Genomic DNA, 27,970 nt, shown 5'->3' with positions numbered 1-27,970 from the left:
GCTGCCGCTGCTGCCGCCGCCGCCGCCGCCGCGGGGGCCCGGCGCGCCGCGGGCCGCGGGGGCATGATGCGCCGAGCGCGGAGCGCGGCGGCGGGCGGCGGCGCCGGCCCTTCCCCTGCGAGCCGCCGCGGTAGGATGAAGCAGCATGAGGATGTGTGACAGAGGCGTCCAGATGCTCATCACCACGGTGGGAGCCTTCGCAGCCTTCAGCTTGATGACCATCGCCGTGGGCACGGACTACTGGCTCTACTCGCGCGGCGTGTGCAGGACTAAGTCCACGAGCGACAACGACACCAGCCGCAAGAACGAGGAGGTGATGACCCACTCGGGGCTCTGGAGGACGTGCTGTCTGGAAGGTAGCTACCGCCGCCGGCCCCGCGCCCGCGAGCGGCCCCGCAAAGTTTGGGGGCGCCGGCGGGGTCCCGGCAGCCCCCGGCCGCGGCAGCCCGGCGCCCCGCCGGGGACCCAGGCGGGAGCTGCGGGGAGGCGGGGGCGAAACTTTCCCGGGGGCTCCCCCGTGCGAAATGCGGGAGTGCTGGGGGCGCTGGGGGTCCTAGGGGTGCTGGGGCGCTGGGGGTGCTCGCGCTGGGCGGGAGCGGGCAGCGCCCAGCCGGGGCTCCCCCGGTCGCGGGGTCCGGGCGCTGGCTGCGCCGGGCGGGCTCCGCGCCGCTCCGCGTACGTGCCCGTTAGCGGAGGGACGAGGTGCTTCCAGCTGGAGAGGGCCACAGGTCCCGCTCCAGGCCCCAGAGATTATTTTAATGTGAATAGGCATCGACCACTGGCAAATCCCCTCGCGCCGCTCCCCGCGAGCTCTCTGCAGGCGCCGCGTCCCTCTTACGGGGAGCCGCTAAACCCACAGGACCCAGCGTTTCTAAAGCCGATCCCCACCACTGCCTGCAAGAAACCGGTGCCAGTCGTCCCCCTCCTGACAGCAGAGCGGGGCGAGTTGTCCTGCCGCTGCCCCACCGCTGCCGGCCTCCGACCCTGGAGGCTGCGCCCCACGCGTGGCCAGCCCGCTCAGGCTGCGCGGCCGCCGGCACCGGGCTCCTGCCGCCCCAGCGCCGCGGCTCTGGCGGCTTCGCCCCGCGCTCCGCCGCCGTGCAGCAGCCTGCGCTGCTAGTCCAGCGGGCTGCAAAGGCTGGCGGGCGCGATCGCTGCCCTCGTCCTGCAGCCGTGCAGACCTCCGCGCTGCGGGCGATTTCCACCCGGAGTTACCGGTTCAGATTTATTCTAGGAACAACAGGCTGTTCTTGAACGCGAGCTTGGCCTGAGTCTGTGCTGGTACCTGTGCAGTAGAAGATGGCCGATGGCATCGTGCTGGGCTGTAACTTTTGCAACAAGCTGCAGCAGTTGGTTTCCTCACCACTGTACACTGGTGGGAACCTGCGTCTCGTCCCGCGGGGCCCTGGCAGCGTCGGGCTCCTTTGTCCCTGGCAGGCACCTTCGTTAGGAGATGACTCGTGTAGTGGCGCGGGCAGGCGAGCCGGGAGAGGCTGAGGTGCCTCTCCCTCCGCATCCCAAAGTTCTCCATGCGTCACGGCCACGGATGCAGAAATATCCTGTCTTTTCCTGGTGCTCAATCCTAAACTCAGCGAATTCAGCAGGAGCTTCCTTATTATTCAGGAAGGTTTTGGATCATGCTCTGATTCTATAATCAATAATTGGTGGTAATCTGTCTCTCCTCTTGGGCTGAGGGAGCAGAGAACGCAGCAGCCAGGGCTGCGAAAGATGGGATCACAGGAGGCATGAGCAATTTCCAAAATTCTTATTTTTTGCTGGCTTTTTTTTTTTTTTTTTAAAGCAAATGCTTTATGTTTCCCTCTCTGTGATAAATCACTGCTTTGGAGGGAGCCAGCGAGGCCCCAGTGGCTCCTGGCCATAACGCACTCGGGAAAGGGCTTAATGGTGCCACCGCAAAACCTGGCGCTAAGTCCCGGTCCATCTCCCCACGCCAGGGAGAAGAGCTGAGCGCCACCGAGCCACGCGTGGCTTCGGTTCCCGTCGCTGGCGGCCGCGCGCTCCCGGCCGGGGCGTTGACGCAGCCCTGGCCCGAGGGGGTCTGCGGGGCCGGGAGGGGGGTCCCGTCCGGCGCGCTGCAGCTCCTCGTGCGCTGCCTGACTGCGGTTGGCAGGGCCTTTGCATGGCCAGACTGTCTGTGCCTCCCTTGCGCCTGCCCTGAAAAACGGGCACGTGGCACTTGGTCATCTTCTCCTAGCGGTGCGCGCGGTGAGGCCGCAGGGGCAGGGCTGCTGCCGTGCAGGGTACGCTTTTACCACGAAGGGATGCTCTCTGGTTACCGGGAAGCGCCTAGGCCTCGAACTTGCTGTTGTTAACAGGGTTTTAACGTATGTTATGACGGAGGAATTTGGTGGCGAGCTATCATCTGCGTGTTCGTGGCGGATTATGGAAATGACCACAGTGAGCGTGCGGTGCATAGCGTGTCGCAGATGCTCCCTAAATACATGTCAGTCGTGCACGCGCGGGATCTGCGTGGGAGCGACTTCTGGCACGTGACCATAAAAAGCCCATAGGCAAAAGCAGATAAATCTTGAATGAAGCGGCAACAGACCTAGGTAGCGACGCCCACGCTGGAAAACACAAATTAGCGGTTGACTCGATATCGAGAGTCTAGGCAGGCGCTCGCAGACTGCTGCGCTAAGATAGCCTTTGTTTTAGATTGCAGTGCTTGAATTTTAATTATCACTTTTACAACATGAGAATACTTATTAAGATATCTTATTGTGCTTCTCGCTCAAACTTGACACACGCGGTTTGCTGGTGTGTATCCCCTGTGGTTATTTATTATACATTGGTTTCCTCTTTGACTTCATTATTAGTAAAGAAAGTAGCGAAAGACGCTGGACTTTTGAGGGAGGAAGCTGAAGTTGAGGAATAGCTGTTTAGGCTTGTGTTGTTCTCGGGCAAGTAAACAAAAAATTTGATTTTCATCAAACTTAATTAAATTCAGCATCGTTGAACGCAGGAAGCCTCCTCGCCGCCCTGCCGCATGGTGTAACCCGGGACCGCTGCCACGGCGGGTGCAAAACAGCAGAGCTCGAAGGAGGAGTTGGCCAAGGCCGTTGTCTCAAGGACCGTATTTTTAAGCTGATGTGGTGCTTTTTCTTTCCCCCCTCGCTTCCCTCCGCAGAGCTGCTAGGAACGAAGCGCGGTGCCGCTTCGGGCGGAGCAGAGCGCTGCCCCGGCGCCCCGGGAGCCTCGGCTGGGCGCTCGTCCGCCTGCGGCTGCGCGCGGCGGCCCCGGGAGGAGGCACCCGGCGCCGATGCTCAGCGCTGGTGTCCCGCTCGGGTCCGGGCCGGGCCCGCCTAGTCCCGCGTGCCCGTGGGAGCAGAAGCGGGGCGTTTTCTAAGCGTTTGCTTTTTCTCTGCTGAACTTTGCTGGCGCGTTTGTTTTGTCAAGTCTCACGGGCTCCTGCTCCGCCGTTTCCGTCCGTTAACGGTAGCTCGCTATCTGCAAGAACTTCCTTGCCTTGTAAGTTATCAACCTCCTCAAACTTTTTTTGGACATAAAAAATAATCTCCAATACTTAAGTCTCACTTAGCCAGACAAGCTGTTTTTCCTTCTTTCTGCCCGTTGTTAGCTGTTCGTACATCTGCGGACCGTTTCAGCCCTCCGAGCTGCAGCCTCTCGCAGGAGCGCGCTCGCGTGCTCATCTGCCGTGACCCCCCGGCCTTTCGGCGCTGCTGAGCTTCGGGATAGCATCTCCTGCGCTGACAGCCTGACTTGCTCTCCTGGTTCCTACGTGCAGAACTAGGACTTGGCTGTATTAAAGTGGCTGTTGCTACATGAGCCCCCGTTCCCGAGCTGCCCCGATTCTTCTGCGTAGCCGACCCACCTCCGTCGTTGGTTAATATTCCATGCAGCCTTTCCTCTGCTGTTTGCGCCTTTTACCCACAATGATTTCGGGTTTCCTTTCATAGTCCGGATGAACACATTGTTCTTAGCCCAACACTATTCCAGTTCCAGGTAAGCCCACCTAGAAATATCCCATCAGATGACAATTTACCGCTTCTGCAGACTGCCTGCTGGTCCCTTTAATAAAGCTACGTCGATTCAGGATAATTCTGTTCTTCTACCTTTTCGGTAGAGCTAAATCAAGCAACTTATGGAACTTTAAATGCATTATGTTATCGATTTCCCTTTTCAACCAAATTTATAATCTTATCAAGAAAAATTTCTAAAGTTTGATAGATCTATTTTCCATGAAGGTGTTTGTCGTTTATCACATCCGCTGCTTCCTCGCTGGTGCTGCCCACGTGCTCTAACCCAGAGTCGACTCCAAGTGAACCAGCTTCTACCACTACCCATGGTCAAATTAAACATTAGACTTTTAAACATTAGGTCTTCTGGTCTTCTAGAAAGTCACCATAATTCCACGATTTGTTAAAGATCCATTTTAGATCTTCAGAAAACTTCTTAGCATGTTCTCTTAATGCTCTTGGGAGGAAGTTCTCTAGTCCTACCAATGTCATGTTTGCATTTAATATAGCTGTTTAGCATCCTCCCTAATTCCTGGTGGAATACATGAGCCTATTTGTTTCTGAGTGCAGAAAAGAAGTATCTGATGAATAAATAATTGTGTCACTTGTGCTTCACGACTGACAGTTGTACTGTTATAACCTGGTAGTGAGTTTGCATCAGTGCTGAAGCTCCCTTCTCCTAGCATGACTAACAAACGTTTTGCTTAACCCTCCTAGTTGCAGGTTTATTTTCACTGACCCCGTTAGCCTCTCTTACTGGCTGTGTGCATTTCCTAGCTGCTGGTTTCCACTATCAAAAGTCCTTTTTTGTGTGTTTTAACTGCTGTTTTCAGTTCCCCTCTTCGGCAGGCCTATCAGAAGCTTGGGCGATCTGCAGCGCCTTCTTCTGTGGCTCCTGAGTAACGTTCACGTTTCTGCGTTGGCGTTTCTTTCCCTGGTGGGTTTTGCCCGCGGTCGCTTTGGCTCCACTGAGCGGAGCTGGTTTGGGTTGAGCGCGTTCAGCTGGGCGGAGAGCAGCTGCCCCGGGCACCCTCAGCTCCCCGCTCCGGTTTCGGCTCCTCCGAACGAGGCCGCACAGAGAATTCCCCCAAGGTGACAGCAATATTGTTTCTGTTAGAAAGTTATTATCTTTAATTTTTTAGAGCGCCAAGCAAACGTCCCTGAGATTGCAATCACCCATGATAGAGCGCTTTTCCTCTCTCCTCATTACCAGTAGGCATTTAAGCAGCTGCTCACCCTGTTCCTCTGTCTCCGTAATAGACTCTCACTCACCCCCCGCTTGGCAACTTCACCCTCACCCAGCGCCCCGGATCTGGCTCTGCAATCGGCATAAGAGCGAGCCACAGGGACCTGGCCAGGAGCTGCTGTTGTACGGAGGGGGACTACGTGGGTTATGGGGACGGAGAGGGACTAACTGTGTGGTTATGGGGATGGAGAGGGACAACGCGGGTCGTGAAGCACCCACGTGGGCGGGGGTGATGGAGAGGGGCTAGGGCAATGGCACGGGAGGGCCAGGGAGGAGGACTGGGAGTGACTGTTCACCGTCCCTCATAACGGCAGAACTAGAGGCATCCGATTGAATTGTGTGATAGAAATTAGACAAAGGAAGCATCTGAGATTGTGATGGTGGGTGACGGTGCAGAGGGAACACTTAGTCACTTAAGCGTGCATGAGGAAATTACCATGCTGCAGGTTTAACAGCCCTTCCCTTCCTCTCCCCAAAAAGGACTTTTCATACAAGACAGCACTGAAGTGTGCAAGTCAGCGCACCACGCTTTGGGGAAGTCAGAGGTATCGATGGGTTCAAACAAAGGATTGAACAAACTTGTGGAAAAATGGGTCTGTGCTGGATATTACATATGATGCCTTAAGCATAACCTCTGTCTTACAAAATCCCTAAACCTCCGCTTGGTGGAGGATATATTGAATAAGCATTAATTACTGTCCTCTAATGGAGATTGAAATCAGGCTGGCTGGACCTTTGGTCTGCTCCAGACCCACGTTCCTGTGGCACGTGGCCAGATGCCGGGAGCCATAAAAAATCATTCTGGACAGAGCCGGGGCCCGTGCTGCCGGCCAGCCGGCCCCGCGCGTGCAGGCGCTGCGCGCGTGGCTCTCGCGCTCGCCGCGGCGGGAGCCGGAGCGGGGCCGTGCGTTAGCTGCTGCCGCGGGCTCCGCTTCGAGAAAGCGGCGTTTGGGCAGGAGGTGCAGCGGTTGCCCTCGTGGGACGCTGCGGCGTTCACCTCGCCGAAGGCCCCTCGTGCGGGGCGGTGCGGGGAGCTGGTTCCCAGGCGGCGCGAGGTGGGGAAGACGGGTGTGCTGGGAGCGGCGCGCCGAAGCAGGCGTTTCGTGCTGCAGAGCCTGCCAGCTCCAGAGCTGCTGCTGCTGAATAGAGGTGGAAGTCTGAATCTGAATGAGACTCATGTGGGTTTTTTTTTTTTTTCCCCCAAGCAAGGTCACTATTTCCATTGCGGCTGTAAATAATTAGGGGGTGGCAAATGAAAGCTGGCAAATCCAGCCTTTGGGCTGGCAGCCGAGGAAGGCAGCGCCAGGTTGGAGGGGGGATGCCCCGTTGACTGCCGCCGGGTCCTCCCCTCCTCGGCAGGGCTGGGCGCTGTCCTGGGGGAGGCAGCGCGGTGGCTTCGCGCGGGCTGGGACAGGGTCAGCGGGATGATGCTAGCGCGGGAGCCGCTGGGAAGAGCCGCTTGGCTCCACCGCTGGGAGCAACGTGGCCTTCGGTCAATCACTTCACTTCACTCTGCCCGTGGTTTTTTGCTGCTTATAGTGGCAATGGGGCCTGGCGGCTGCCTTAGTGTTTGTCTCATATGCAGCTCCTGGTAAGGACGCGGCACGGCCAGCGTCAGCCCGTGGGGCACAGACCCATCCCTCGCCCCGGCGCAGCCTGCCGGGGCCCCGCGGGCTCTCCGGCACCTCCGGCGCCTCGCAGCGGCGGGGCTGGGCCGGCAGGGCTGGAAGAGATGGGCTGAATATTGTGGGTGCAAACACAGCGTGCTCCTGCGCAGCGGGGGTGCCAGACGGGCGCTGCCCCGGACATCTCGCTGGATGCTAAAGCAGCAGCGCGGCACGCGGGCTGGCGCCCGCTGCGGCCATCACGGCGCGCCCCTGCCTGGGGCCCCGCGGAGAAGGGCTCGGCTTCGGGTCAAACCTCGCTCTGCACTGGGGCTGCCACCGCTGCCAGCGCACAGAGCTGCCGGTCGCTTTTGACGCTTAAACCCCTTATTAACTTTATTGCAAAAAGGGGCCGGTGTGACGGCCCGGGTGCAGGGGTGTGTGACGCTGTGCAATTGCCCGTGCTGTTTGGGGTGAGACCAGGTGAAGCAGCCACGCTGTTAAACGTGCTAAGTGCTTCTTGCCTCTCAGTGATTACTTTTCACATGGATTTTTAATGACTATGATGTGCACTTCATAAAGAGACGTTAGCCTCCTTTCTCAGGAAAATGAACTTTTCTTTTAAAAATTATATAAATAAGCTAACCTATCAATGGAGGGGGCCGCACTGGGCAGGAAGGGTTAAATCCCCGGCTCACCTTGCAGACCAGCGTCTCCTGGCTGACTCATGGGCCAGCACCGGCGGGATGCAGGCGCCCGGCGTCGGTCATTATTGATGCACCACGGTGCTGAACGGTGCTGAGGGCGAGTTGGCCTGAGACAGCTGGGGAGAAGGTGCCCACCGAGCCGCCCCGCAGGGAGCCGGCCGGCAGCCGGGGAACGCAGGCGAATCCTGGTGCTGCACCCCCTGCGCCCGGGGGCGGCTCCCGCGCCCCCTGCACCCAGGGACGGCTCCTGCACCCAGGGATGGCTCCCGCGCCCCCTGCACCCGGGGACAGCTCCTGCACCCGGGGAGGGCTCCCACACCCCCTGCACCCAGGGACGGCCTCCATGCCCCCTGCACCCGGGGACAGCTCCTGCACCCGGGGAGGGCTCCCACACCCCCTGCACCCGGGGAGGGCTCTCACACCCCCTGCACCCGGGGACAGCTCCCACACGCCCTGCGCCCAGCGGAGGCTGAGCCCCGGTCCTGCTCTCTGCCCCCTGCTTGCTCCCTTACTGGTGGTGGCGAAGGGCTGGGATTACACTAGGACTTACCCACCTCACTAGAATATTTTTAAGGATTTTTTGTGAGATAATTCCTTGAAGTTGGTATCGGGCTGCGGTTTGGTTTAATGCTTGGTGTTAGGACGCTGGTCTGCAATTCCCTTCCTAAGGGCTCGTCACTTTGCCTTGAGCGTGGCGCTTCTCACGAGAGGTTACCTGTCGCTTTTCCCCGGGGTCGAACGCCCACGTGGGATGCAGCCCTTTTGCCGTTCGTTTGTGCCGTCCTGCAGCTCGGTCCGTAACGAGCCACGGCTTGCTCTGGGGGCACCTAACCGCCGGCGTCGCGAGATGCTGCTCTGATTAAGAAGATGCCCGCTGCGATAAAGAGCGGCGGCGCCGGCTGACGACTGGAGGCTCCTCGCCCGGCTCGCGCGCGCTGACAGCGCTGCGCCGCGGCACGGAGACGTTTCAGAGCCGGGGCTGGGGAACAGCAGGGCTCTTAACGTATCATTAAAAACGTGCGGTCGGTTCCTCGGGCTGAACTCTTCCCCTTGCTCCGGCGCGTTCGGCCGCTGCGCGGCGCGCGGCCCCCTTTCCAAGGGGTGCTGGGCTGGGGTGGCCTTACTGGAAGGGCGCTGGGCAGCGACACGCTCCAACCCTTGCAAGATCCCTCTGTGCGCAGGGCGAGTGACTGCATTTGACAGCCCTTAAAGCACCAGGGCTTCTCCATAGCCATCATTGGGAAAGGCAGGCAAAACGGTTTTGGCTGCTGCACGGGTAATACTGCATGACAATCTCCTCGAATGTTGCCTGTTTCTTATCTCCTGCCCCCACGGTCTCCAGTTACAAACCTGGTGCCGCTGGGCTGCAAAGGACAGGCGTTTGCACCGGTGCTGGGTTTCGCAGGGCGCTGGGGATCCCGCTGTTTTACCGCGCAGGAGCGGCGCCGGCCCCGAGCCCGCGCGGCCGTGGAGCGGCCCTCGGCTGCCTGCTGTTTGCAATGGCTCCTACGCAACGAGAGCAACGCGGAGGGGACGAGGCGAGGCAGCGTCCCGGGGCGCGGAGGGCAGCCGCGCGCCCCCGCCGCGCTCCCCGGCCAAAGCGGTAACAAGAGGCGGCGGGTGAGGGCGACGTTGGTGCTCGCGTTTTCAGCTGCTTTGGTGATTCGGTAACCGTCCCACAATTGTACCGTCGCTCTCAGCTCGTGCCTGCAATCGCAACCCCCAAAGAGGCTGCTGACGAGCAACTACCCCTCTTTTTTAAGCACGCCTCATTTTAACTCCTAAAAATCAGGGCTGGCGTACGGTGGCGGGAGCGGGGGGTCGGTGGGTGAGACGGGCGGCGCTGGCGCCAGGCGGCCGGGTGCTGGGCAGGGCTCGCGGGCCGGGGGGCCGGGCCGGGTCGGGCGCGCGCGAGCCGCGCTGCCTCCGGCGCCCTCCTCCGCGCCTGGGACGAGTTCGGTTGCCCGGAGGGTCTGGGCCGCTCTCCCCGCCCTCGGAAACGCCTGGGAAGCCCCTTGGCGTCGGCTGGCCAACGCGCAGCTGGATTTCAGCGCAACTCGCCAGCGTTTTCGCGGCAGGAGGCTGCGACGTCGGCTGCCGCCCTCCCCTCCCTCCCCGAGACGTCGGCCAGACCCAGGGCAAGGCGCCTTTGGGCGCCCGGGGAGGTTGCTGCCGCTTCGGGAGGCAAGCTGCGTTTTCGTGTCGCCTTTCCCCCTGCTGCCCTGAGCCTTCAGCAGCTCCAGCGCTGCCTGGGCGGTCAGTCTAGCCAGTGACTTCCACCAGGCTGCGCGGCGTCCGTGCCAAATCCTCCATTTGCCGAACCGCCTTGCTCAGCCAAGTGCCCCTTATCGCCGCGGACCAGATGTGCCACCAGCTTCGCTTCGGAGCGCTCCCTTCCCGGCTGCCACGCGCCTCTCGCCCCCGCGCCCGCGGCGGCTGCAGCAGTCCCGCGGCCCACGGGCGCCTGCCTCCGTCCCCGCCGCCGGCGCAGGGCTCCTCTTCGCTCCTCAGCACGCTTGAGCCAAGGGTGGCAGCGTTTTGTAGACATAAGCCATCGGCCTCCCCTCCGACACGAAACGTTAAAGAGGGACAAAAGCGATTATTCCCTTACTAGTGAGTAGCAAAGCTGCAGCTTAGTGGCGTGAGATCGGGGAGCTGGGAAGAGCCTGGGAAGCAGCTCCTCCAAGCGTGTCGCCCAGCCGGGGCGTGAGGTCGGCAGGGACGCCTCGGGGCACGCGCTGTGCTTGCTCACCATCTTATCAGCGTTAAATAATATCTGCTCTGCATATTACCCAAACTTGCTCCAATTCCCACGCGTGCTGTGCTAAGCACGTGGCCTGCGGCTGCCCTCCGGCCGCAGCCAGCAGGATCGGGAGGGAGGGCTCGCGCTCCCGAGCGGCGAGCAGCAGCTTCCGTTTCAGTGCATGCGGATCGCTACGTGCCATACGGCTTTTGTGTTTGTCCTAGCTGGTTTGCGGCTGACGTGCGAGACAGCCGGGCGAGCGTCGCCGCGCGCGAGCCGCCCTCCCCGCAGCAGCAGCCGCTCTGCCCGGCGCAGCCTCGCGCAGGGCTGGCGCTGCGCCGCCGGGAGCAAACGTCCCGCTCGCGACGGGGTCCGGGTGCAAGCAAACGGACCTCTCTGTCCTTTTAAACCGTGCCTGTGTGTCCCGTGTATTTGGTACGTCCCAGCTAGTATCGCTCACCAGGTGCTTCAGTGCAGGTGCCCGGTACCGCAAAGCTCGGCAGCGGCGCGGCGGTGGCCGCTCCCTGGCCAGCCCAGCGCTGCCAGGGCATAGGCTTTTTAGATGAGTGACCGAACTTGCTTATCCTGAAAACCTCTTGTAGGTGCGGGGAGGGCCGTGCACTGAGCCGCGGGCGCAGAATAACGCGCGGCAGCTCCGGCGCGGCGGTGCAGGCTGCTGGCGTGCTGCGGGAGATCATGCGCCTCTGCGCGGCGTAATGCCCCTTCGCATCCGCCGTCCCCCGGCCTCGGCCGAGGGGGCAGACGCGGTGGCAGCTGTGGTGGGTACGGTCCTGCTGGCCTCGGCGCTGATGGCAACCTTCCCACCGGCCTCCACAGCAGCAGGATGGGCTGTGATGCATAATTTAATGGCCAAATAGGAATGAATTGGAAAGCATTGGCATGAAATATGAAGTTATCTGCTTGCCCATCAATCTCAGGGTCTTTTACATTTCTCTTCTCTCCCTCCTTCAAATCTATATTCAGTTGCTGCCTTCTGAAAGGGAAGAGCTGAGTGGGAGTGGGAATTGTTTCGAAGCCACAGAGTTTTTCTAGCAAAACGTTTCCTGCTTTGAGTCAGGCTGGAGAAGCCCGGGGGGTTACGAGCTGGTTCACAGCCAGGGTAGCCCTGTGGGCGGGCTCCAGGGGACCCCAAGCCCTCAGACGCTCGCTGGCCCTGCAGCGGGGCGCCTGCCTGCGTCTGACCTGTTTGGAGTCCCCATCCTTGGAGATGTTCCAAAGCCGCCTGGATACAGTCATGGGCAACCTGCTGCAGGTGACCCTGCTGCAGCAGCGGGGTTGGACTAGATGATCTCCAGAGGTCCCTTCCAACCTCAAACGCTCTGTGAGTCTGTGGAAACAGAGATTTAGAGTTGGGAGCGTTATCCTGTTCCTTGCCTGGAGCGTGGCTAAGCGAGGCGCCTGCCGGGGCCCTGGATGGCAGGTGCCGGGTGCGCAAGCGAAGTAAGAAGCTTAAACAGATGAGAGTCCCGTCCTCGGGGGTGGCAGGCACCGGGGCGTTTCGAGGGTGTGTGGGAGCTCTGGAATGGCAGTTGCAGTGCGCCGGTGCCTCTCAGTGCCATAAAATCCCAAGGTCATGGGCAGAACATGCCATACCCCTGCAGCTAGCCTTATTACTGCTCCCCAGGCCCAAGCACGCTGCGGCTGTGCCAGCTTACAGGGGCGTTTCCTATCGAAAGGTCCTCTACAATGTGGTGGGGTGGAACAAGCAGTGCTTGATGGAAAGTACTCTGAATTTCTGGAAAATTTACCAGTGCATGGGTAGGTGTCTCCTTGTAGGTGTCTCTTTTCTTCGGAGGTGAAGGCAGGGTTGGTGTCATTCATTAGAAGTGCAAAAATCCTCTATTAACGCTCTCTCTGTATGCTCATCCCTTTCTTCTTATTGTTCTCCCCCAAAAAGGAAGAGTGAAACTACAGTGATACTCCTGCAAATATAGCCCCCCCCCCCCATCTGGGATTGTTGGAACAAGCTTTGCAGGGCTCTTTCCCCCATGCAGATGGTGAGGAGGCGGTGGCTCTGCTTTCTAGCAGGGAGTGATCCAAATCCGTTGGATGCCGGGATGTTCACTCGGTGCCTGGGCAGCCGCGCTGGCTCCTGACCGGCGCTAGGCTGCCCGCGAAAGGGGGGAGCCTGGTACCAGCCCGGCTTGTCGGGAAAGGAGAAACGCGGAGCCTGCAGCTGCGGCTTACGGGCATCCCCCGCTCCCGTAGCGGCACGCGCTCGCACACTGCCCACTGAGTTCCCTGAAATAAATCGGCTTTGAAGGATAGAGTCTCTTTTAGTACATCAGCTGAAAATTTCAAATATTTATATCGTTAGGGAGATGTGACAAGAAGTTTAAAAAAAAAAAAAAAAAAAGGGCAGGTGTATGAGTGGCAGTCCAGCATTTGAAGTTAAAATGCTTACCTTCAAATGAGCGGTATATAAGAGAGGAAGAAAAAAGAAATTTAATATCATTTTTGCAAGGAAAACAACCTGCCAAGCCTCCTCCCAGACTAAATGTGGTTTAAAGATTGACTGTGTGGCTGTAAAAACTATCGATGAACTGTAAACATGAAAAGATCGCCCTGCTCATGGCCTGTCAAGAGCATTACGCTGGAAGCGCTCCGAGCCCCGCTCCCGCATGACTCACCGAGTCTTGAGCAAATGTGTTTATTTGTAAAGCTCCTCATTTCAGAAATAGTGACCTTTTTAATGCCTCGTGCGGTAAGCTCTGAAATTCTAAATTGCCTTTTGGCAACTTTCTAGTCTTGCTCAAGCTCTGACAGCGTGCTTTCCATGGCGATTTACATATTTTTAGCCTTGATATTCTGCGCCGCGTGGCTTCTTTGAAAAATGATTTACTTTTTGCAGCCCTCGTAAATGTAATTCAGCATCTGTACCGTGTGCCTGAGATCAGGCTGCTCAAAGAGGGCCCGGAGGGGCTCGCTTCCCCGCGCGCCCGGGTTAGCAGAAGAGCCCGCGGCGGCCCCGGCGCCCCGCGTCCCAGCCCGGAGACGAGCTCTGGTTCCCGCGCGTGAAACAGCAGCAGTCCGTGAAGCAACGCGCTCAGGAACCGGCTATTCGTTAACGTGAGGCGTGAAATGTTGGTCTTAGCAGGGGAGAAAGTGTGACGAGGGCTTCGAAACTGTACCGTAACGTACCCACGCTCCAGTGCGCGCTAGACCCGCACCTTCAACGGGTCCATCCCAAAGTACCCTTGGTGCCTTGGTTGTTTTTCCAGCCGAGCTCCTCTTTGTGAGCGCTCCTGGGAAGGACCCTCCTGCCCAAGGACTCCCCTCACCTGGCTGCGCTCTTGGAAAAACTGAGCAGTTTCTCCCGATATTAACAGTTGTCCCTCAGCCAGGTTTGCCTTTGCCCAGCTTCAACACCCGGTCTGTGAATTTTGCTGCTCCTCCTCCTGCTGGATGGAGAGACGTGGAGCGAGCGCTCTCCAGCCTCGGGCGTTACGGCACATCCTCCCGTCCTCCGCCCCTCTTGAAACATCGCCGCTTTGGTGAAGTCCTCCTCGAACACGGAGGATAGCTCCTCGAAACGCGTTAGGCACGTGTCTTCCCCTGGAAGTGGGGCACGACCCGGCCGTTGGTGGAGGCGGCGGTTGGTGCCCCGCTCCTGCTCGTCCGGACGGACCCCCGCCGGCGCCAGCACCCCCAGCTCGCCGTTTGCTTCTCCTGAAACAAATTCGGTCGGCGGCGACCCTCTCTCTCCGTGGCCTGTGCCCGCCGTGGTCGCTCACTCCACTGCAGCCTTTCGGTTAATTTAATCGCTGATTATCGCCTGTTCTCGTCCAGGTCCTTGCTCCAGACGCTGGGGCGGGGGCCAGGCGCGAGCCCCGGCACGCGGCTGCTTCCAAATCAATACGCCCTATTCCCGTTTCCTACTCCAAATGTCATCCGCCGCCCATCACGCACCTGGGAGCGCTCTCGGGAATGTTACAGCAACGCTCTGACCGTCCCCAGGAGAAATTGAAGCCCCAGGAAGAGGTGTCGGGGGGGAGCGGGGTCTCTGCCCCCGGCAGACGCGGGTCCCTGGGCTCCCTCCTCGGCTTGGGGGCCGTGCTGGGCCCACGGCGGCGCCTGACCCAGGCCGGCTGCTTTTCCCAGGCAAAACGTTTCCTTCCGGACGGTTCCTCGGTACTTCCAGTGCTGCATTAAACATCGGCGTTAATTGCTGACTCGACTCTTTTAGCAGCTCTCCTTCAGCTCTGGGAGGTGAACGTGCTGCAGAGGTGGTGTCTCGCTTGTAATAACGGTTATTTAGCCTTTCTCTGTCTTGCCACTAACACTTCTGCCATTTGCATCTAGTAACAGGCTGTAACATGGCTCCGTGGTGGTGGTGCCCTTCCTGGCGCTTCGGGGCCGATGTTTTGATGGTTTTGCTGCTGTTTGTTTGCTCCCTTTGTCGGTGCTCTACAATTCCGAGCTGCTGATTTATATTCAGAGTTACGACTATCTCCTTTCTTCTTTCTGTCGGATATGTTTTTATCTTTACAGCTGTTTACTTATTAGCCAGGCAGCTTTTAAACTGGTGCAACCTCCTGCCTCAGTTATGAATTTTGGGGCCTCTAGTAAAACTGTCTTAAATCATTCGCTATTCACAGTCTTGCTTTTATGCTTAAATCCATTCTTCTAAATGATTTGGCTTATAATTATTTTCTGCTCTGTGAACTGACCTTTTAAAGCAGCGAGAATATATGTTAGCGCTTTGGGCTTTACTGTTTGCCCGTCAGAAGTGTAATCAAGTCGTGATTGCTTGGACTTCAGCAGCCGCTAGTTTTTAATTTTGTGCTCAATTCCCCCTTAAGTGTCGACACCGAGTCTAAAATAGGACTCCCCTGTGTTAGATCCACGCTTCAGAGCCGTGAAATTGTCATTTCTAGGTTTTTAGAAATTCAGAGGACATTTTAATACAGGCAACGTGAAACCTCCAGCTTCCCGTCGTGATGCAGCTTTCTCTCCCGCTCGTTGTAAGCAGCCTCCGGGCTGCGGTGCCCGGGACCACCTTCGGTGCCGCCAGCCGTGCGGTTTTCCTGCCTTTGTCCCGTCTCTCTCCCACCGGATCCCTCCTGAGCAGGTTCTCCCGTCGCCTTTCAGTGCTCCCGTCCGCGCGCCGCTCGGCGGGGAAGTGCCAAGTGGGTCGAATTCGCCCCGAAAAGTGAGCGAGCCTCGCTCCCGTTGTCCGTTATGCCCGCTCGTAGCGGGGCGCTCGTTGGCACCCCGAAAGGCGACTGCTGTCCGGCGGCGCGGCTCCGGAGCCCGGCAGGAGGGGCGGCTCCCGGTTTCGGGCCGGGCAGCGCGGGGGGCCCCGAGGGGCCCGGGGACGTGCCGGGCTCCTCGGCTGCAAACCTGATGGAGGAGTTTCGAGACGTAGCAGCAATGAGGAAGACTGAAGAGCCGCCGTAGCGAAAGAGGAGCGCAGAGGAGAGAGAGAGACATCGTTCAGTGTGTGGAAGTTGTGTCCAAATCAGAAAAAAGAGGAAGGCGCATGAATTCTGACAAGTTAAATGAGAAGCCGTTATAAGGCAGGCCAAAAACGATTAGGAAGAGCAACTTTCTGAAGACATAAAACCCGGCAATAAGCTCTGTGTTCCCGAGCGTATCGGAGGCTGCGGCGGAGCGGGAGCGCCGGGCAGCGCGGGGGGTTCTGCGGGAAAACGGCGGGGCTCCTTCCCGCGCCCCCCGCCCCGGCCGGCCGGCCGGCCCCAGACCCCTCCGCGGCAGGACTCTGAGGAGCTCTGGGGGAACCCTGGCCGGGAAGGTCACCGATGGTCCCTCGGGCGCGGCGGCGGGGACCCGCTCCCGCTCCCGCGCCGGCCGGCCCGAGCCCCCACCGCCGCCGAGCTCAGCCCCCGCTTCTGCCCCGTCCCTTACCGGCGATGTTCTCTGAGCAGGCAACCAGCGAGAAGGGTTGTGGGGTGGGTGTTTTTTTTTTTTTAATTGCTAGAATTGTGTTAATTTAAAAGGATAAACTCAATCAGCGGAGCTCATTAATTTCTAGCACATGGCTTATTTGCACCGACTCCGGCTGCTCCAGCGCTCGCTTTGCTGTCAGCCGAATGCCAATTACATTTTAAAATAAAAATCAATGTTTATTCACTCTTAAAGACGAACCGCGGAGCGGCTTCCTTAGACGTGCCGAGGAGCTCTGCCGTGCCGGGGCGCGTCCGAGGGCTCGCGGAGCTGCTGCCGGCCCCGGCCCCCGCGGGCCCCAGCGCCCGGCCCCTTCCCCGACAGACTCCTCCGGCCCGGAAAGCTCGGTCGGGGGGGAAGGAAACCCGGGGGGAGCAGGGGGCACATGGTGAAATGCAGCTCCTGTGCAGTGCCTGATTGCTTCTGAAATGAGAAAAATCAAGGCTGAACCCTGAAAAAAGTGTGCTGGAAATTACCCATCATTTTTAAACTTTTTTTTTCCCCCTTCTTCTCTATTATTCAGAATTGTTTTGCTTTTCTAAACTACCTTGTGTAGGTCGTAATAATCCCACAGATTCCAGAATGGGAGATGATGATTCACTGTCAAAATGTAGATTTTTTTTCTTTCTTTCTTTTAGAAATGCTGAGGGAGGAAAGTTGCTGTGACACATGCTGAGTGCTGGCACCTTGCGGGCTAAACCTGGCGGCGCTCCTAGTGCGCCCGGCGGCCCCCGGCCGCTGGTGTGAGACGAGGAGCCCGGGGCGCCGCGGGGGCTGTTGCCTCCCCGCGCACAAATGCCCGCTGCCACCTCCGGAAGACCCTCTGCCGATGGCTGAATTTTGCAGATGAGGCGGTGACGGAGCGAGACCTGTTTGATGCCGCCGCCAGCAAAGGGGAGGCCGGGGGGGCCGCAGCCTGCCGCCGCGGGGCTCGCTGGGGCTCGCTGGGGCTCGCTCCCCCCCCCCGAAACCCTGCTGGGCTGCCGCCCAGGGGTGCGCACGACGGGGAGCGCTGAGTCCTGGCGCGTTCGTTACAGGTGTTGAAACCCGCTCGCCCTGCCCTGGGCAGCCGGGCGGCAGGGCCGACCGCTCGCGGCCGCGGCGCGCCTTTGACGCGACTTGGGGTTTTTCCACTGTTATTTTACAACAGGAGGGGAAAAAAAATAGAAAACCAGCCCAAACCCTTCGGCGAGCGCCTGTCTGCGCGGGTGACCCGGCTCGGAGAGCAAACGCCGCCGGTGCCGTGCGGAGGCCAGGACAGGCGGCCACGCGGCTCCTGCCGGCGCAGCCCCTCGCAGCCCCCTCGCAGGCCAGGGAGCCGCCTGGGGTACGGCAGAGCCCTGCCGCGCCGGGCAGATTGTCCCCAGGGAGAGAACACTGGCCCTACGCTTGCCGCCTTCGCTGCTGAAATCGGGAGCCGCAGGGTTTTTTTATGGCGTCGCTGTAAGGCGAACGGCAAAGGGTTTGGGCCCCGTGTTGGAGCAATGAGAGCACCGCTGCTGCGTTTGGAGAGCGGGCAGGGAACCGCGCGTCGCGGCCGGGCGAGAGCAGCTCCGTGTCCCCCTGCCGTCCCCCGACCCGGCTCCTGATAACGCGCTGCAAAGCCCCCGGCTGTGCGGCCCTGGTGCAAACACCCCACTCCTCGGCTGTGCGGCCCTGGTGCAAACACCCCACTCCCCGGCTGTGCGGCCCTGGTGCAAACACCCCACTCCCCGGCTGTGCGGCCCTGGTGCAAACACCCCACTCCTCGGCTGTGCGGCCCTGGTGCAAACGCCCCACTCCTCAGCTGTGCAGCCCTGGTGCAACCCCTCACTCCTCGGCTGTGCGGCCCTGGTGCAAACACCCCACTCCCCGGCTGTGCGGCCCTGGTTCAAATGCCCCACTCCCCGGCTGTGCGGCCCTGGTGCAAACACCCCACTCCCCGGCTGTGCGGCCCTGGTGCAAACGCCCCACTCCCCGGCTGTGCGGCCCTGGTGCAACCCCTCACTCCTCGGCTGTGCGGCCCTGGTGCAACCCCCCCCCCCCAGCTGTGCAGTCCTATGCAAAGCCCCCGGCTGTGCAGTCCTGGTGCAAACCCCCGGCTCTGTGGTCCTGGTGCAGTCTCCCCCCTCCTCAGCTGTGCAATCCCGGTGCCACCCCCTGGCTGCGCAGTCCCAGTGCCACCCGCCCCGCCGGCTGTGCGGTCCCCGTGCAAACCCCCTGCTCTGCGGGCTCACTGCAGGGACCTTGTGCAAAGAGCCCGAGGATCCCTCGCAGAGCGTGCAGCTTGGAGAGGGAAGGGAGTGAAGATGAATTTCTTTCCATCTCTGCAAGCATCTGGGAGGTGGGTGGAGGGTAAAAAAAGATGAGCCCTGAAGTTTTCATTCCTTGGAGATATTTAGACATCTTGCTCCTGTTCTCTCAAGGGAGCTCGGCGCCCGAGCATCGCTGAGGATCTGCCATGGGCTCGTATCCCCAGCACCTTCCGGCTAAGCTTTAACCTTTACAGTTCTCTAACTGGAATTAATTTTCAGAGAATTTAAAGCATAAGAGCCACAGCACTTCCTTCACAGGGATTTGGCATGACAAGGAATCTTTAGGATGGCAATTACTGTAAATCACAGTTTGCAAGATAACTTGCCCAAATTTAACAGGAAACACAGAGAACTGATGTTTAAAATTTGACCTTGCAATGAGACTTTTCATCTGTCTGGGCTGAACGAACCGATATCAGCGGTGACAGCGATTTTGTTGTTGAGCCAACAGTGTTGGCTCGTCTTCCCAAACCCGCGTCTTAGTTTGCACACCGTGAACAGTAACAAGCAGAAAAGTCCCTGAAAACTGCCGCTGCCTGAAGAGTAATGAGGTTTTAAACGATAACTAGAGCTTTTTAGTCTTCTGGCTTTCGAGTTGTGGGAAGAATGTTCTTAGCCTTGTTCCCGCAGTCGCCGGCGCTGGAAGGGTACGTCGGTCGCCCGCGCCGGCAGCCCTCGCTGGAGGACGGGTCTCGGGGGAGAAGAGGCCTGAGGCAAAATCGCCCGATGGCCTGGGCGTCCTCTGAGCCGTGCAGAGCAGGGACGAACCCGGGCACGCAAAGAAACTCCAGCAGCAGCCACGCAGCCCTGCCGAGACAGGACGCTCCCCGGCGCGGGGCGGGAGGGAGGAGGAGGAGGAGGAGGAAGAAGCCAGTGCAGGACTTTTTGAGGACTTCTCTGCTGGCTTCCCAGGACGTTGCGTGGAGGCTGAGAAGAGGTGTTTCTGCGGCCCCGGCGGCAGGGGAGGCCGGGGGGAGGCCGGGCTGCTGGCGGGTCGGGGAGCTGCCCCGGGCCGAGCTGCCGGGGTGCAGCCCCAAGGCCAGCTGCACGTCCCGCGGCGAGCAGCGCGGTGCAGGGTGCAGAGCGGTGCCCTGAGCACCGGCGCCGTCGTCACCTGGGTGGGACCCGTGCTGGGCGACAGCCCGTCCTGCCCGGCCCCTTCCACGCTGGATTTACCGGTTCCTCCCGCGGGTTGCGTACAGCTTTGGGCTGGGCTGGTGGCTGGCGCCTGCCCCATGGGCTGCAGGAGCTCCGAGAGCCGCGGCGGCCGGGAGAGCCTGCCCGGAGCGCCGGGAGCTGCGCCGGGCGCGGGGGGCAAAGCCGGCTCGGGGGGCCGTCGGCTGACGGGGATTCGCCCCAACGGGGAGGGAAAATTCCCCAGCTGCAGCCCCGGGGCGGCCGGGCTCTGCCTGCACCAGCCCTCCCGGCCGGCGAAGGGGTCCAGCCCGGGCGGGAGCGGTGCGCGCCCAGGGGGGTCGCTGGGATGAGCCGAGACCCCCGGCTCCTGCCCGGCGGGAGCTCTCGGTGCCGAGGCGGGAGCCGGCCGCGCGGGCTGCAGCCGTACCGTCCCCACGCTGTCCCGGGCGCCCTGCGGCTGCTCCGGCCCCGGCCGCGATCTCCTGGTCGGCGGTCGGCAGCGTTTGTGCGTCAGGTGACTGAGCGGTTGCCATGGCAGCTGTCATCGGCTGACGAACAGAACGGTGCAAAAAAGCCCTCGATACATGTCGGAGGGTGAAGGAGGTGCGGTGGAGCTGGGGCAGTGTGGGCAGGGTCCGCGCGCCGGCGGGGCTCTCCCCGTCCGTCCGTCCGTCTCTCTCCATCCCTTCATCCCTCCTTCCATCCCTCCGTCCATCCACCCCTCCATCTGTCCGTCCCTCCATCTGTCCCTCTGTCCCTCCGTCTGTCCCTCCATCCATCTCTCCATCCCTCCATCCCTCCATCCCTCCATCCATCCTTCCCTCCATCTGTCCCTCTGTTCGTCCAGCCCTCCATCCATCCCTCCATCCCTCCATCCATCCCTCTGTCCATCTATTCGTCTGTCCATCCCTCCATCCATCCATCCCTCTGTCCCTCCATCCATCCCTCCATCCGTCCATTCATCTGTCCATCCATCCCTCCATCTGTCCCTCTGTCCGTTCATCCATCCCTCCATCCGTCCCTCCATCTGTCCATCCCATCTGTCTGTCCCTCCATCCATCCATCCTTCCGTCCATCCGTCCGTCCCGTCTGCCCCGCGCCCCCTGCACCGGCCGAGCAGCCGCCAGGGCCGCCGCGGTCTGTGCCGACCGGGCTGCCGTTCCCCGGCGGCGGGGCCGAGGGCGGGCGTTTGCGGCCGGCTCTGCAGGGGCGAAGGCGAGCGGAGGCTCGTCCCCCGCACGGGGAAGGGCGCTTGCTTTGGCAGCCCGTCCCCGCGCCGAGTGAGCGGCGCTGGGAGCAGGGCAGGCAGGCTGAGCAAAGCGGAGAGCCTGCAGCTCCTGGCTGGGCGCCGGCGTGGCGCGCTCTGCAGCCCGGCGGGCTCTCGCCCGCGGCGGCGGCGGCGGCTGCTGCCACCGGAGCCCCGGCGAACGGGCAGCCAGGAGGGAGACGGGCTGCGCGGAGCAGGGCAGCGGTGCTGCGGCAGGTGCCGGCTCGGGGAGGAGGCATGAGGATAGGAGGATCAGTTCGGAAGAGCCCCCCAGTAAAAGCAGTGAATTTCACGCAGAGGTTTATTTCTGTGCTTGGGACGGGTCTGTGCCTTTGCTGCTGCAACCCCCAGCCCGCCCGGCCGGCTGCCGCGAGCGAGGCGCCCGGGCTGCTGCAGGCAGAGGAGCCGCTGTCGCGGCGCAGGCACGGGCGGACGGGGAGGAAGGGCGCCCGCGCGGCTCCCGCACCGCCACCGCCGCCACCACCCACCCTGGGCCAGATGCTGCATTAACAACGGCAGCAGCTTGCAAGAGCCTTAAGCTGAAAGGAAAAGGCCGCAGGAGATGCTGCATCTAGCCCTTCCCCGTCGCGTTGGGCGAGTCGCGCTCTCTGCTTCAGTTTCCCCGTTTGTAATATCAAGGATGACAACTGTCAACACCGCAGGGGCATATTCGGGCATCATCAGGCGTGTTCTTGCACCAAGGTTTGCTGCATGCTTTGGAGCAAACGGCCAAGGGAATCACACAGACAGAGGCGGCTGCTGCTGCTCTGGCCCCTTGAGGACCGCTGCTCCCTTCCAGCACCGTTTCATGAACCGAGCTCTGAACTGTCCCGAGCAAATATTGAGAGCAGCGCTGAGTGTCTTGGAGGGCTGCCATGGCGAGCAGGATCTCAGCAGCCGCAGGAGGTGAAGAAAGGCTGCATCCATCAAAACAAATCCATAAGCACCACTGGGCATAGCCAGGATTTTTTTTTTTTTAATGCCTTTAATTTCTTTCTGGCTGTACATCAGTAGCACATGGACCAGACTGATGAGGCTGGTGGATGGATGAGTAAAAAGAGCAGAGACCAGAGATGCTCCACAGCCCGTCCCTTCTCCAGGCTGTCCCATAAGCACGTTCAGACTTTGAGGATCTCCCCGCTGCAGACGTGTCTGTGCTGTCCCCACTCGCTTCTCGCATTCACATCTTGCAGTGTGTAACAGAGCTCCAATACATCACCTGGCCGTGCCTGACTTATCCTTGGCTTTTTCCTTTCATGGCACAGTTGCACCACTTTGGCACAGGAGAGAGCTGAGCCCTAGAGCACAGCGAAGAGAAAGCCAAAGCAAACAGGCAGGCGTTTAAATGAGAGATGCTTTAGTTCTGCTTCAGAGGAAGGAGAAAAAAAAAACAACACAAAAACAGAGTCTTTTTCCCCCAAATGCTAAGTAGGAGGCCATCAGCTCCCAGAGCATCTGTCTCCTGCAGGGTTCCCAACCGGTGGCCCTGGTCCCCCGGCAGGGCTGGCAGTTGCCCCCACCCTGAGACTGGCCCTGGGGAGGACGTGCTCAGCCCACTGCAGGGCTGGTCCGGGACCCTCCTGCGGGAGGATGCTCAGCCCACTGCAGGGCTGGTCCGGGACCCTCCTGCGGGAGGATGCTGAGCCCACTGCAGGGCTGGTCTGGGACCCTCCTGCGGGAGGATGCTCAGCCCACTGCAGGGCTGGTCCGGGACCCTCCTGCGGGAGGATGCTCAGCCCACTGCAGGGCTGGTCCGGAACCCTCCTGCGGGAGGATGCTCAGCCCACTGCAGGGCTGGTCCGGGACCCTCCTGCGGGAGGATGCTCAGCCCACTGCAGGGCTGGTCCGGGACCCTCCTGCGGGAGGATGCTCAGCCCACTGCAGGGCTGGTCCGGGACCCTCCTGCGGGAGGATGCTCAGCCCACTGCAGGGCTGGTCCAGGACCCTCCTGCGGGAGGATGCTCAGCATGCTCTGGGGCTGGTCCGTGGAGACCCAGCGCTGTGGGAGGACACACTCAGCGCACTCTGTGGCTGGTCCGTGGGGACCCTCCTGCAGGAGGACGTGCTCAGCATGCTCTGGGGCTGGTCCGTGGGGACTCAGCGCTGCGGGAGGACGCGCTCAGCGCACTCTGTGGCTGGTCCGTGGGGACCCTCCTGCAGGAGGACACGCTCAGCATGCTCTGGGGCTGGTCCGTGGGGACCCAGCGCTGCGGGAGGACGTGCTCAGCCTGCTCTGGGGCTGGTCCCGGGGGACCCTCCTGCAGGAGGACACGCTCAGCATGCTCTGGGGCTGGTCCGTGGAGACTCAGCGCTGTGGGAGGACATGCTCAGCACACTCCAGGGCTGGTCTGTGGGGACCCAGCGCTGCAGGAGGACGTGCTCAGCCTGCTCTAGGGTTGGTCCCTGGGGACCCTCCTGCAGGAGGACACGCTCAGCATGCTCTGGGGCTGGTCCGTGGAGAGCCGGTGCCATGGGCACCACGGCGTTCCCACCAGCACCAAGCAACGGGCAGAGGCTCAGCTGCGACCCTGGATGCTGGTCCCCAGTGTGTGTGTGTGTGTGTGTGTGTGTGTGTGTGTGTGTGTCTGCGTGTGTGCACGCGTGTGTGTGTGTGCAGGGGGATGCAGGAAAGCAGGATAGACAGCAGGCAAGGGCAGGTCTTCTCGGTAACTCAGCCTGGCGTCTGCGCCAGCTGCCTGTCGCTGACGTGAAGGGCTGAGAAGTGGCAGGAAATGGTAAGTAGGCTAGAAACTTCTTGTAATAATTTAAATGAACTTATCTGTGCCTCCAAGAAATTGCAGCTTGGAAGTTAAGCTGTGGCCCAGATGTTATTTCAGCAAACATGCTGAGGATCCTTATCTGTGCGGCAGTTTGTAAAGTGCATTTGTCGGTCAGCAGTAAATCAAAGTTGCTCTTTTATACAGTTACAAGGCTACAGCAAAGACACTGAAGTGCACGAAACGGATGCTGCTCTCTCAGTGCCGCCGCGGTGCCCCGGGCAGGTGCGTCCCGCTCCGACGGCGGCTCCGATCCCTGCGCCTGTGTTGTCTTCCCCGAGCGGACGCCAGGGCGAGGCGGATAATCCCAGCAGCCCTGGGTGGGATCTGCAGCTGCAGGGCTGCAGCCTGGCAGCGTTTTGCCCAGTGCCTCTTCATAAGGCATCTTTCAGATGAGCAGCCTTGGACCTGCAGGGCCCGCAGCATGTATTCACAGCTGCACTGACTTGCGGACCACGCAAGCCCCGCGGGGCACGTGTCCCCACGGGGGCAGCGGCTGGGCCGGGAGAGGGGAAGGGGGGCCAACGGCGAGCGCCGGGGCAGCGGCTCGTCCCGCGTGGCGCGTCAGGCTGCTCGGGCTCTGGCACTCGCGGCCGGGCGGGAGAGCAGCCCCCGCGGCGGCCGGCTGCGCGGCAGCCCCACGGCGGCAGCCCGGGGCCGCGGGGCGGTTTCGGGGGGAGCCGGCAACCCGATCGGCAGTTGGGGGCTGCCGCCGGGTGAGGACGCCCCGCGAGGATGGAGGACGGGCGAACGTTTCCCCGCTTGTGTCTCCCCAGGAGCCTTCCGCGGCGTGTGCAAGAAAATCGACCACTTCCCCGAGGATGCGGACTACGAGCAGGACACGGCCGAGTATCTGCTCCGTAAGTCCGCCCTGCCGCTCCGCGGGCGTCCCAAACGGGCGCTGCCGGCCGCGCCGGCGGGCGCGTGCGCCTCGGCAGCCGGCCGGTGGCCCCGGGGGCCGCGCTGCCGGCGGCAGCCCCTCCGCGCGACGGAGCTGCTCCCGCGCCCGCCTTTGCGCTGAGCTCTCCGCTTTGCGCGGAGCCATCGCTTCTGCTCACCCCTCCCAGGGGGCAACGGCTCTCCTGGAAGCGGTTTGCAATGTTAGTGGATTAGCTTTTGAGTTCTTCTCCCGCCCCCTTCCCACATTTAAAATAAAAAGTCTATTTTAAAGCCCCCAGAATGGCATTGTAATGGGGCTGCTCTGTATTCCTGTGCTTTTAATAAAGGCCCCGATAGAGGGATGAGAGCCCAAACCAAGGCACAATGTATTTTCAGTGCCTTTGCTTTAGCAGCACGTAGTGATTTGCTGAATCCGTTGCTCTTTGCGGTCATTTTGGAAGCGTGAACTTCCGAGAGGCCGACTGGAGAAGGGAGCCTTGCTTGGGCAGCGCGCAGGGGCGCCCGGTGGGAGCAGGTCCCGGCGGAGACGGGGGGAGCGCCGGGACCGCCGTGCCCGTGCGCGCTGCGCCTCGGGCTCTCTGTTTGCTTTGATAACACTTCCGACCTATGTCGGAAAGCACATTTAAAAAGAAAAAAATAAAAACCCTTCAAATGTGTTGGTAAATTCTTGGCTTCTGACAGCTAGCCAGTAGTTTGGGGGGGGGTGTTACGGGGTGTCAGGGCTTGCAGCACTGTACCTTGCATGGTTTTGTTGCCACCATCATGAGCTCTGGTGTTTTTTCTTAAATCCCTGGAAGCTAGAGTTACGGGAATAATCAAGAAAGGAAGGTGGTGCTTTTTTTAATGAAAAGGTAAATTGCTACTTCTCCTAACTGTGTGACAAAACTGGAAAAAAAAAATTCCTTGAAACCGGCTAGGAAAAAGAAAGAAAAAATTGAGAGCTGGGCTCGTCCCCGCGTGGGCTCTGGTGCCGCAGGGACCCGGCTCGGGCAGGGAGCCGGCGGCCGCGCGGGAGCCGCCACGACGCTGCCCTGCTCCTTCCCCCAGGTGCCGTGAGAGCCTCCAGCATCTTCCCCATCCTCAGCGTGGGCTTGCTGTTCTTCGGGGGCCTCTGCGTGGCGGCCAGCGAGTTTTACAAGAGCAAGCACAACGTCATCCTCAGCGCCGGCATCTTCTTCGTGTCCGCAGGTGGGTGCTGCTCGGCGCGCGGGATGGGCACGGGGCAGCCGGGGCTGCGCGAGGTCCTGCGGTCCTCTGCAGAGGGGCTGCCGCAGCCCGACCAGGACGCTTCTGGAAGGCCGCTTCCTCCTGCCTTGCTCCCTTGTCGGCACGCTCTCCCCGACGCTGCCGCCGATGATTGCATGGCGATGTCTTTGTCTCAAGGAGCTGGTCATTTTGTGTTTTTCTTCTCCCCACAAAGAGACAAATTGCTCTCCTTCCTTCGGCTGGTGGGAGCTGCTGATGCAGATGAGAAAACAACAGAAAGAACATAATCGATTCATTAAGTAGATACGAGAATACGTCAGCCCCTCCTTAGCCGCCACACTGCCTCCCGGCGCTGCTGGCGGTGCAAAAATTGCCCAGCTCCCGAATAACGCCTCCGGGCTCCGCCAGAAATTGAGAGAGAAGGAGCTGTCCTCCGTCCCAGCCTCCCCTCAGCCCCAGCGAGCCGAGGGTGGCGTTGGACGAACCCCTCCGCTCCCTGGTGCCGGGGTCGGCCCCGGCGCGCGGCACCATCCGGGCTCCCTGTGCCGTTCCTGCAGCAGCGCTGCAAAGCAAAACTCTCTCGGATTGGCCTTTTTCTAAACAAAACAGTGATTGCTCCTCCTGCCCCTTCAATATGGGTGGACGGTGGGCAGCCCTGGCCAACGGCGGCCAACTGCATCCGCCACCGGCACCCGTCCCGGTCCCCGGCCCTCGGCTGAGCTCGCCAAAGGGTTGTGCGGGGCAGCCGCGACGGGTGGGATCGGAGCGCTGCGGCCGCGGCAGAGTGAGCACCTCTCCGTCTCTCGCCCTCCTCCCAGGTCTCAGCAACATCATTGGGATCATCGTCTACATCTCGGCAAACGCTGGGGACCCAGGGCAAAGCGACTCCAAGAAGAGCTACTCCTACGGCTGGTCCTTCTACTTTGGTGCGCTGTCCTTCATCATTGCCGAGATGGTGGGGGTCATCGCCGTGCACATGTATATCGAGAAGCACCGTCAGATCCGCGCCAAGTCCCACGCGGAGCTGCTGAAGAAGTCGGCCTTCACGCGCCTCCCCACCTACAGGTATCGCTTCCGCCGGCGGTCCAGCTCCCGCTCCACCGAGCCCCGGTCCCGGGACATGTCGCCCGTGAGCAAAGGGTTCAACACCATCCCTTCCACCGACATCTCCATGTTCACCCTCTCCAGGGATCCCTCCAAGATCACCATGGGCTCGCTGCTCAACTCGGAGCGGGACCACAGTTTTTTACAGGTCCATAACTCCATCCCCAAAGAGTTCAAGGAGTCTTTGCACAACAACCCGGCCAACAGACGAACCACGCCGGTCTGAGCCGGGCCTCCCGTGCAGCCCCGCGGCGCCGGGCCGGGCTCCTGTACAGAGGTGTTTTGTCAGGCTGCATGACATGATCCTCGTGACGGTGTAACCAGTGAAACCCCATTTTTAAGGACAAACCCAGATGGCTCCCTGAGCCCCTACCCCAGAGCGGCTGGTTTTTCACTCCCGAAACACCGCTCGCCAGGCCAGGCCACTGTGTCCGTGGGTGAACTGTGATTCCCGCTCTTTCTCCTTCTCCTTCTCCTCCGGTGGGGAATGCTCGCGGCTGTGCTGGGACTCCCTGGCCGTGGTGCCCCTGAAGACGGACGGGGGGTTTCCAACACCACCTGGGACAGTGGCTTCCCAGAGCCACCATCATTAATGTTGATAATACTCGCAGTGTTACCTTAGCTGTATGTCCCAATGGAAATGCTGGCGATAGCCCTATCTGTGAGAATCCTTAATCCGGTAGTTACATTTATGCGAAATTGCCTAGAAGTCCGGAGTAGGAAGCACTGAATTGGCTAACGTAATGAGTGCTCGTGTTACTAAAGCTTTTCCCTTGTTGTAACGGATGGAGAGCCGGGGCTGGGTTTCTTTCTGGCATTTCGTGCATGCATTAAATAGCTTGGAATTCAATTTTGTCATGTTGGGTTGGAAGAAACATCCCTTTGCAATTTTCTGTGTTTCTGAAAGGGCTCCTTTCTTTCTTTCTTTCCTTCTTTTTTTCTTTCTTTTCGTGCACTCAGACCATGAAGGACTCAGGAGCAGAATTCCTGCAATGGCTGGTAGCGATTAGCCAGTATTTAATTAACCTCTAATGTTGCAAGAAAATGAAATAATTCCCT

The 27,970-nt window shown here is 60.4% G+C and overlaps 1 protein-coding gene across 1 annotated transcript; it reads left to right on the top strand.

The window, feature by feature from the left end:
* The first annotated feature begins 50 nt into the window (after positions 1–50).
* On the top strand, positions 51–27,811 carry CACNG3 (calcium voltage-gated channel auxiliary subunit gamma 3). The gene is made up of 4 exons (XM_068908749.1): positions 51–356; positions 24,478–24,561; positions 25,649–25,789; positions 26,626–27,811. The coding sequence occupies exons 1-4, from the start codon at positions 146–148 to the stop codon at positions 27,135–27,137; spliced, it is 948 nt and encodes a 315-aa protein (XP_068764850.1). The 5' UTR covers positions 51–145; the 3' UTR covers positions 27,138–27,811.
* The last annotated feature ends 159 nt before the right edge of the window (positions 27,812–27,970 follow it).

The sequence above is a fragment of the Struthio camelus genome, chromosome 15 (assembly GCF_040807025.1).
Source record: "Struthio camelus isolate bStrCam1 chromosome 15, bStrCam1.hap1, whole genome shotgun sequence".
In the NCBI taxonomy this organism is placed as follows: Eukaryota; Metazoa; Chordata; class Aves; order Struthioniformes; family Struthionidae; genus Struthio; species Struthio camelus.
Note: the sequence above shows the minus strand (reverse complement) of the source record. Positions and strands in the feature narration are given on the sequence as shown.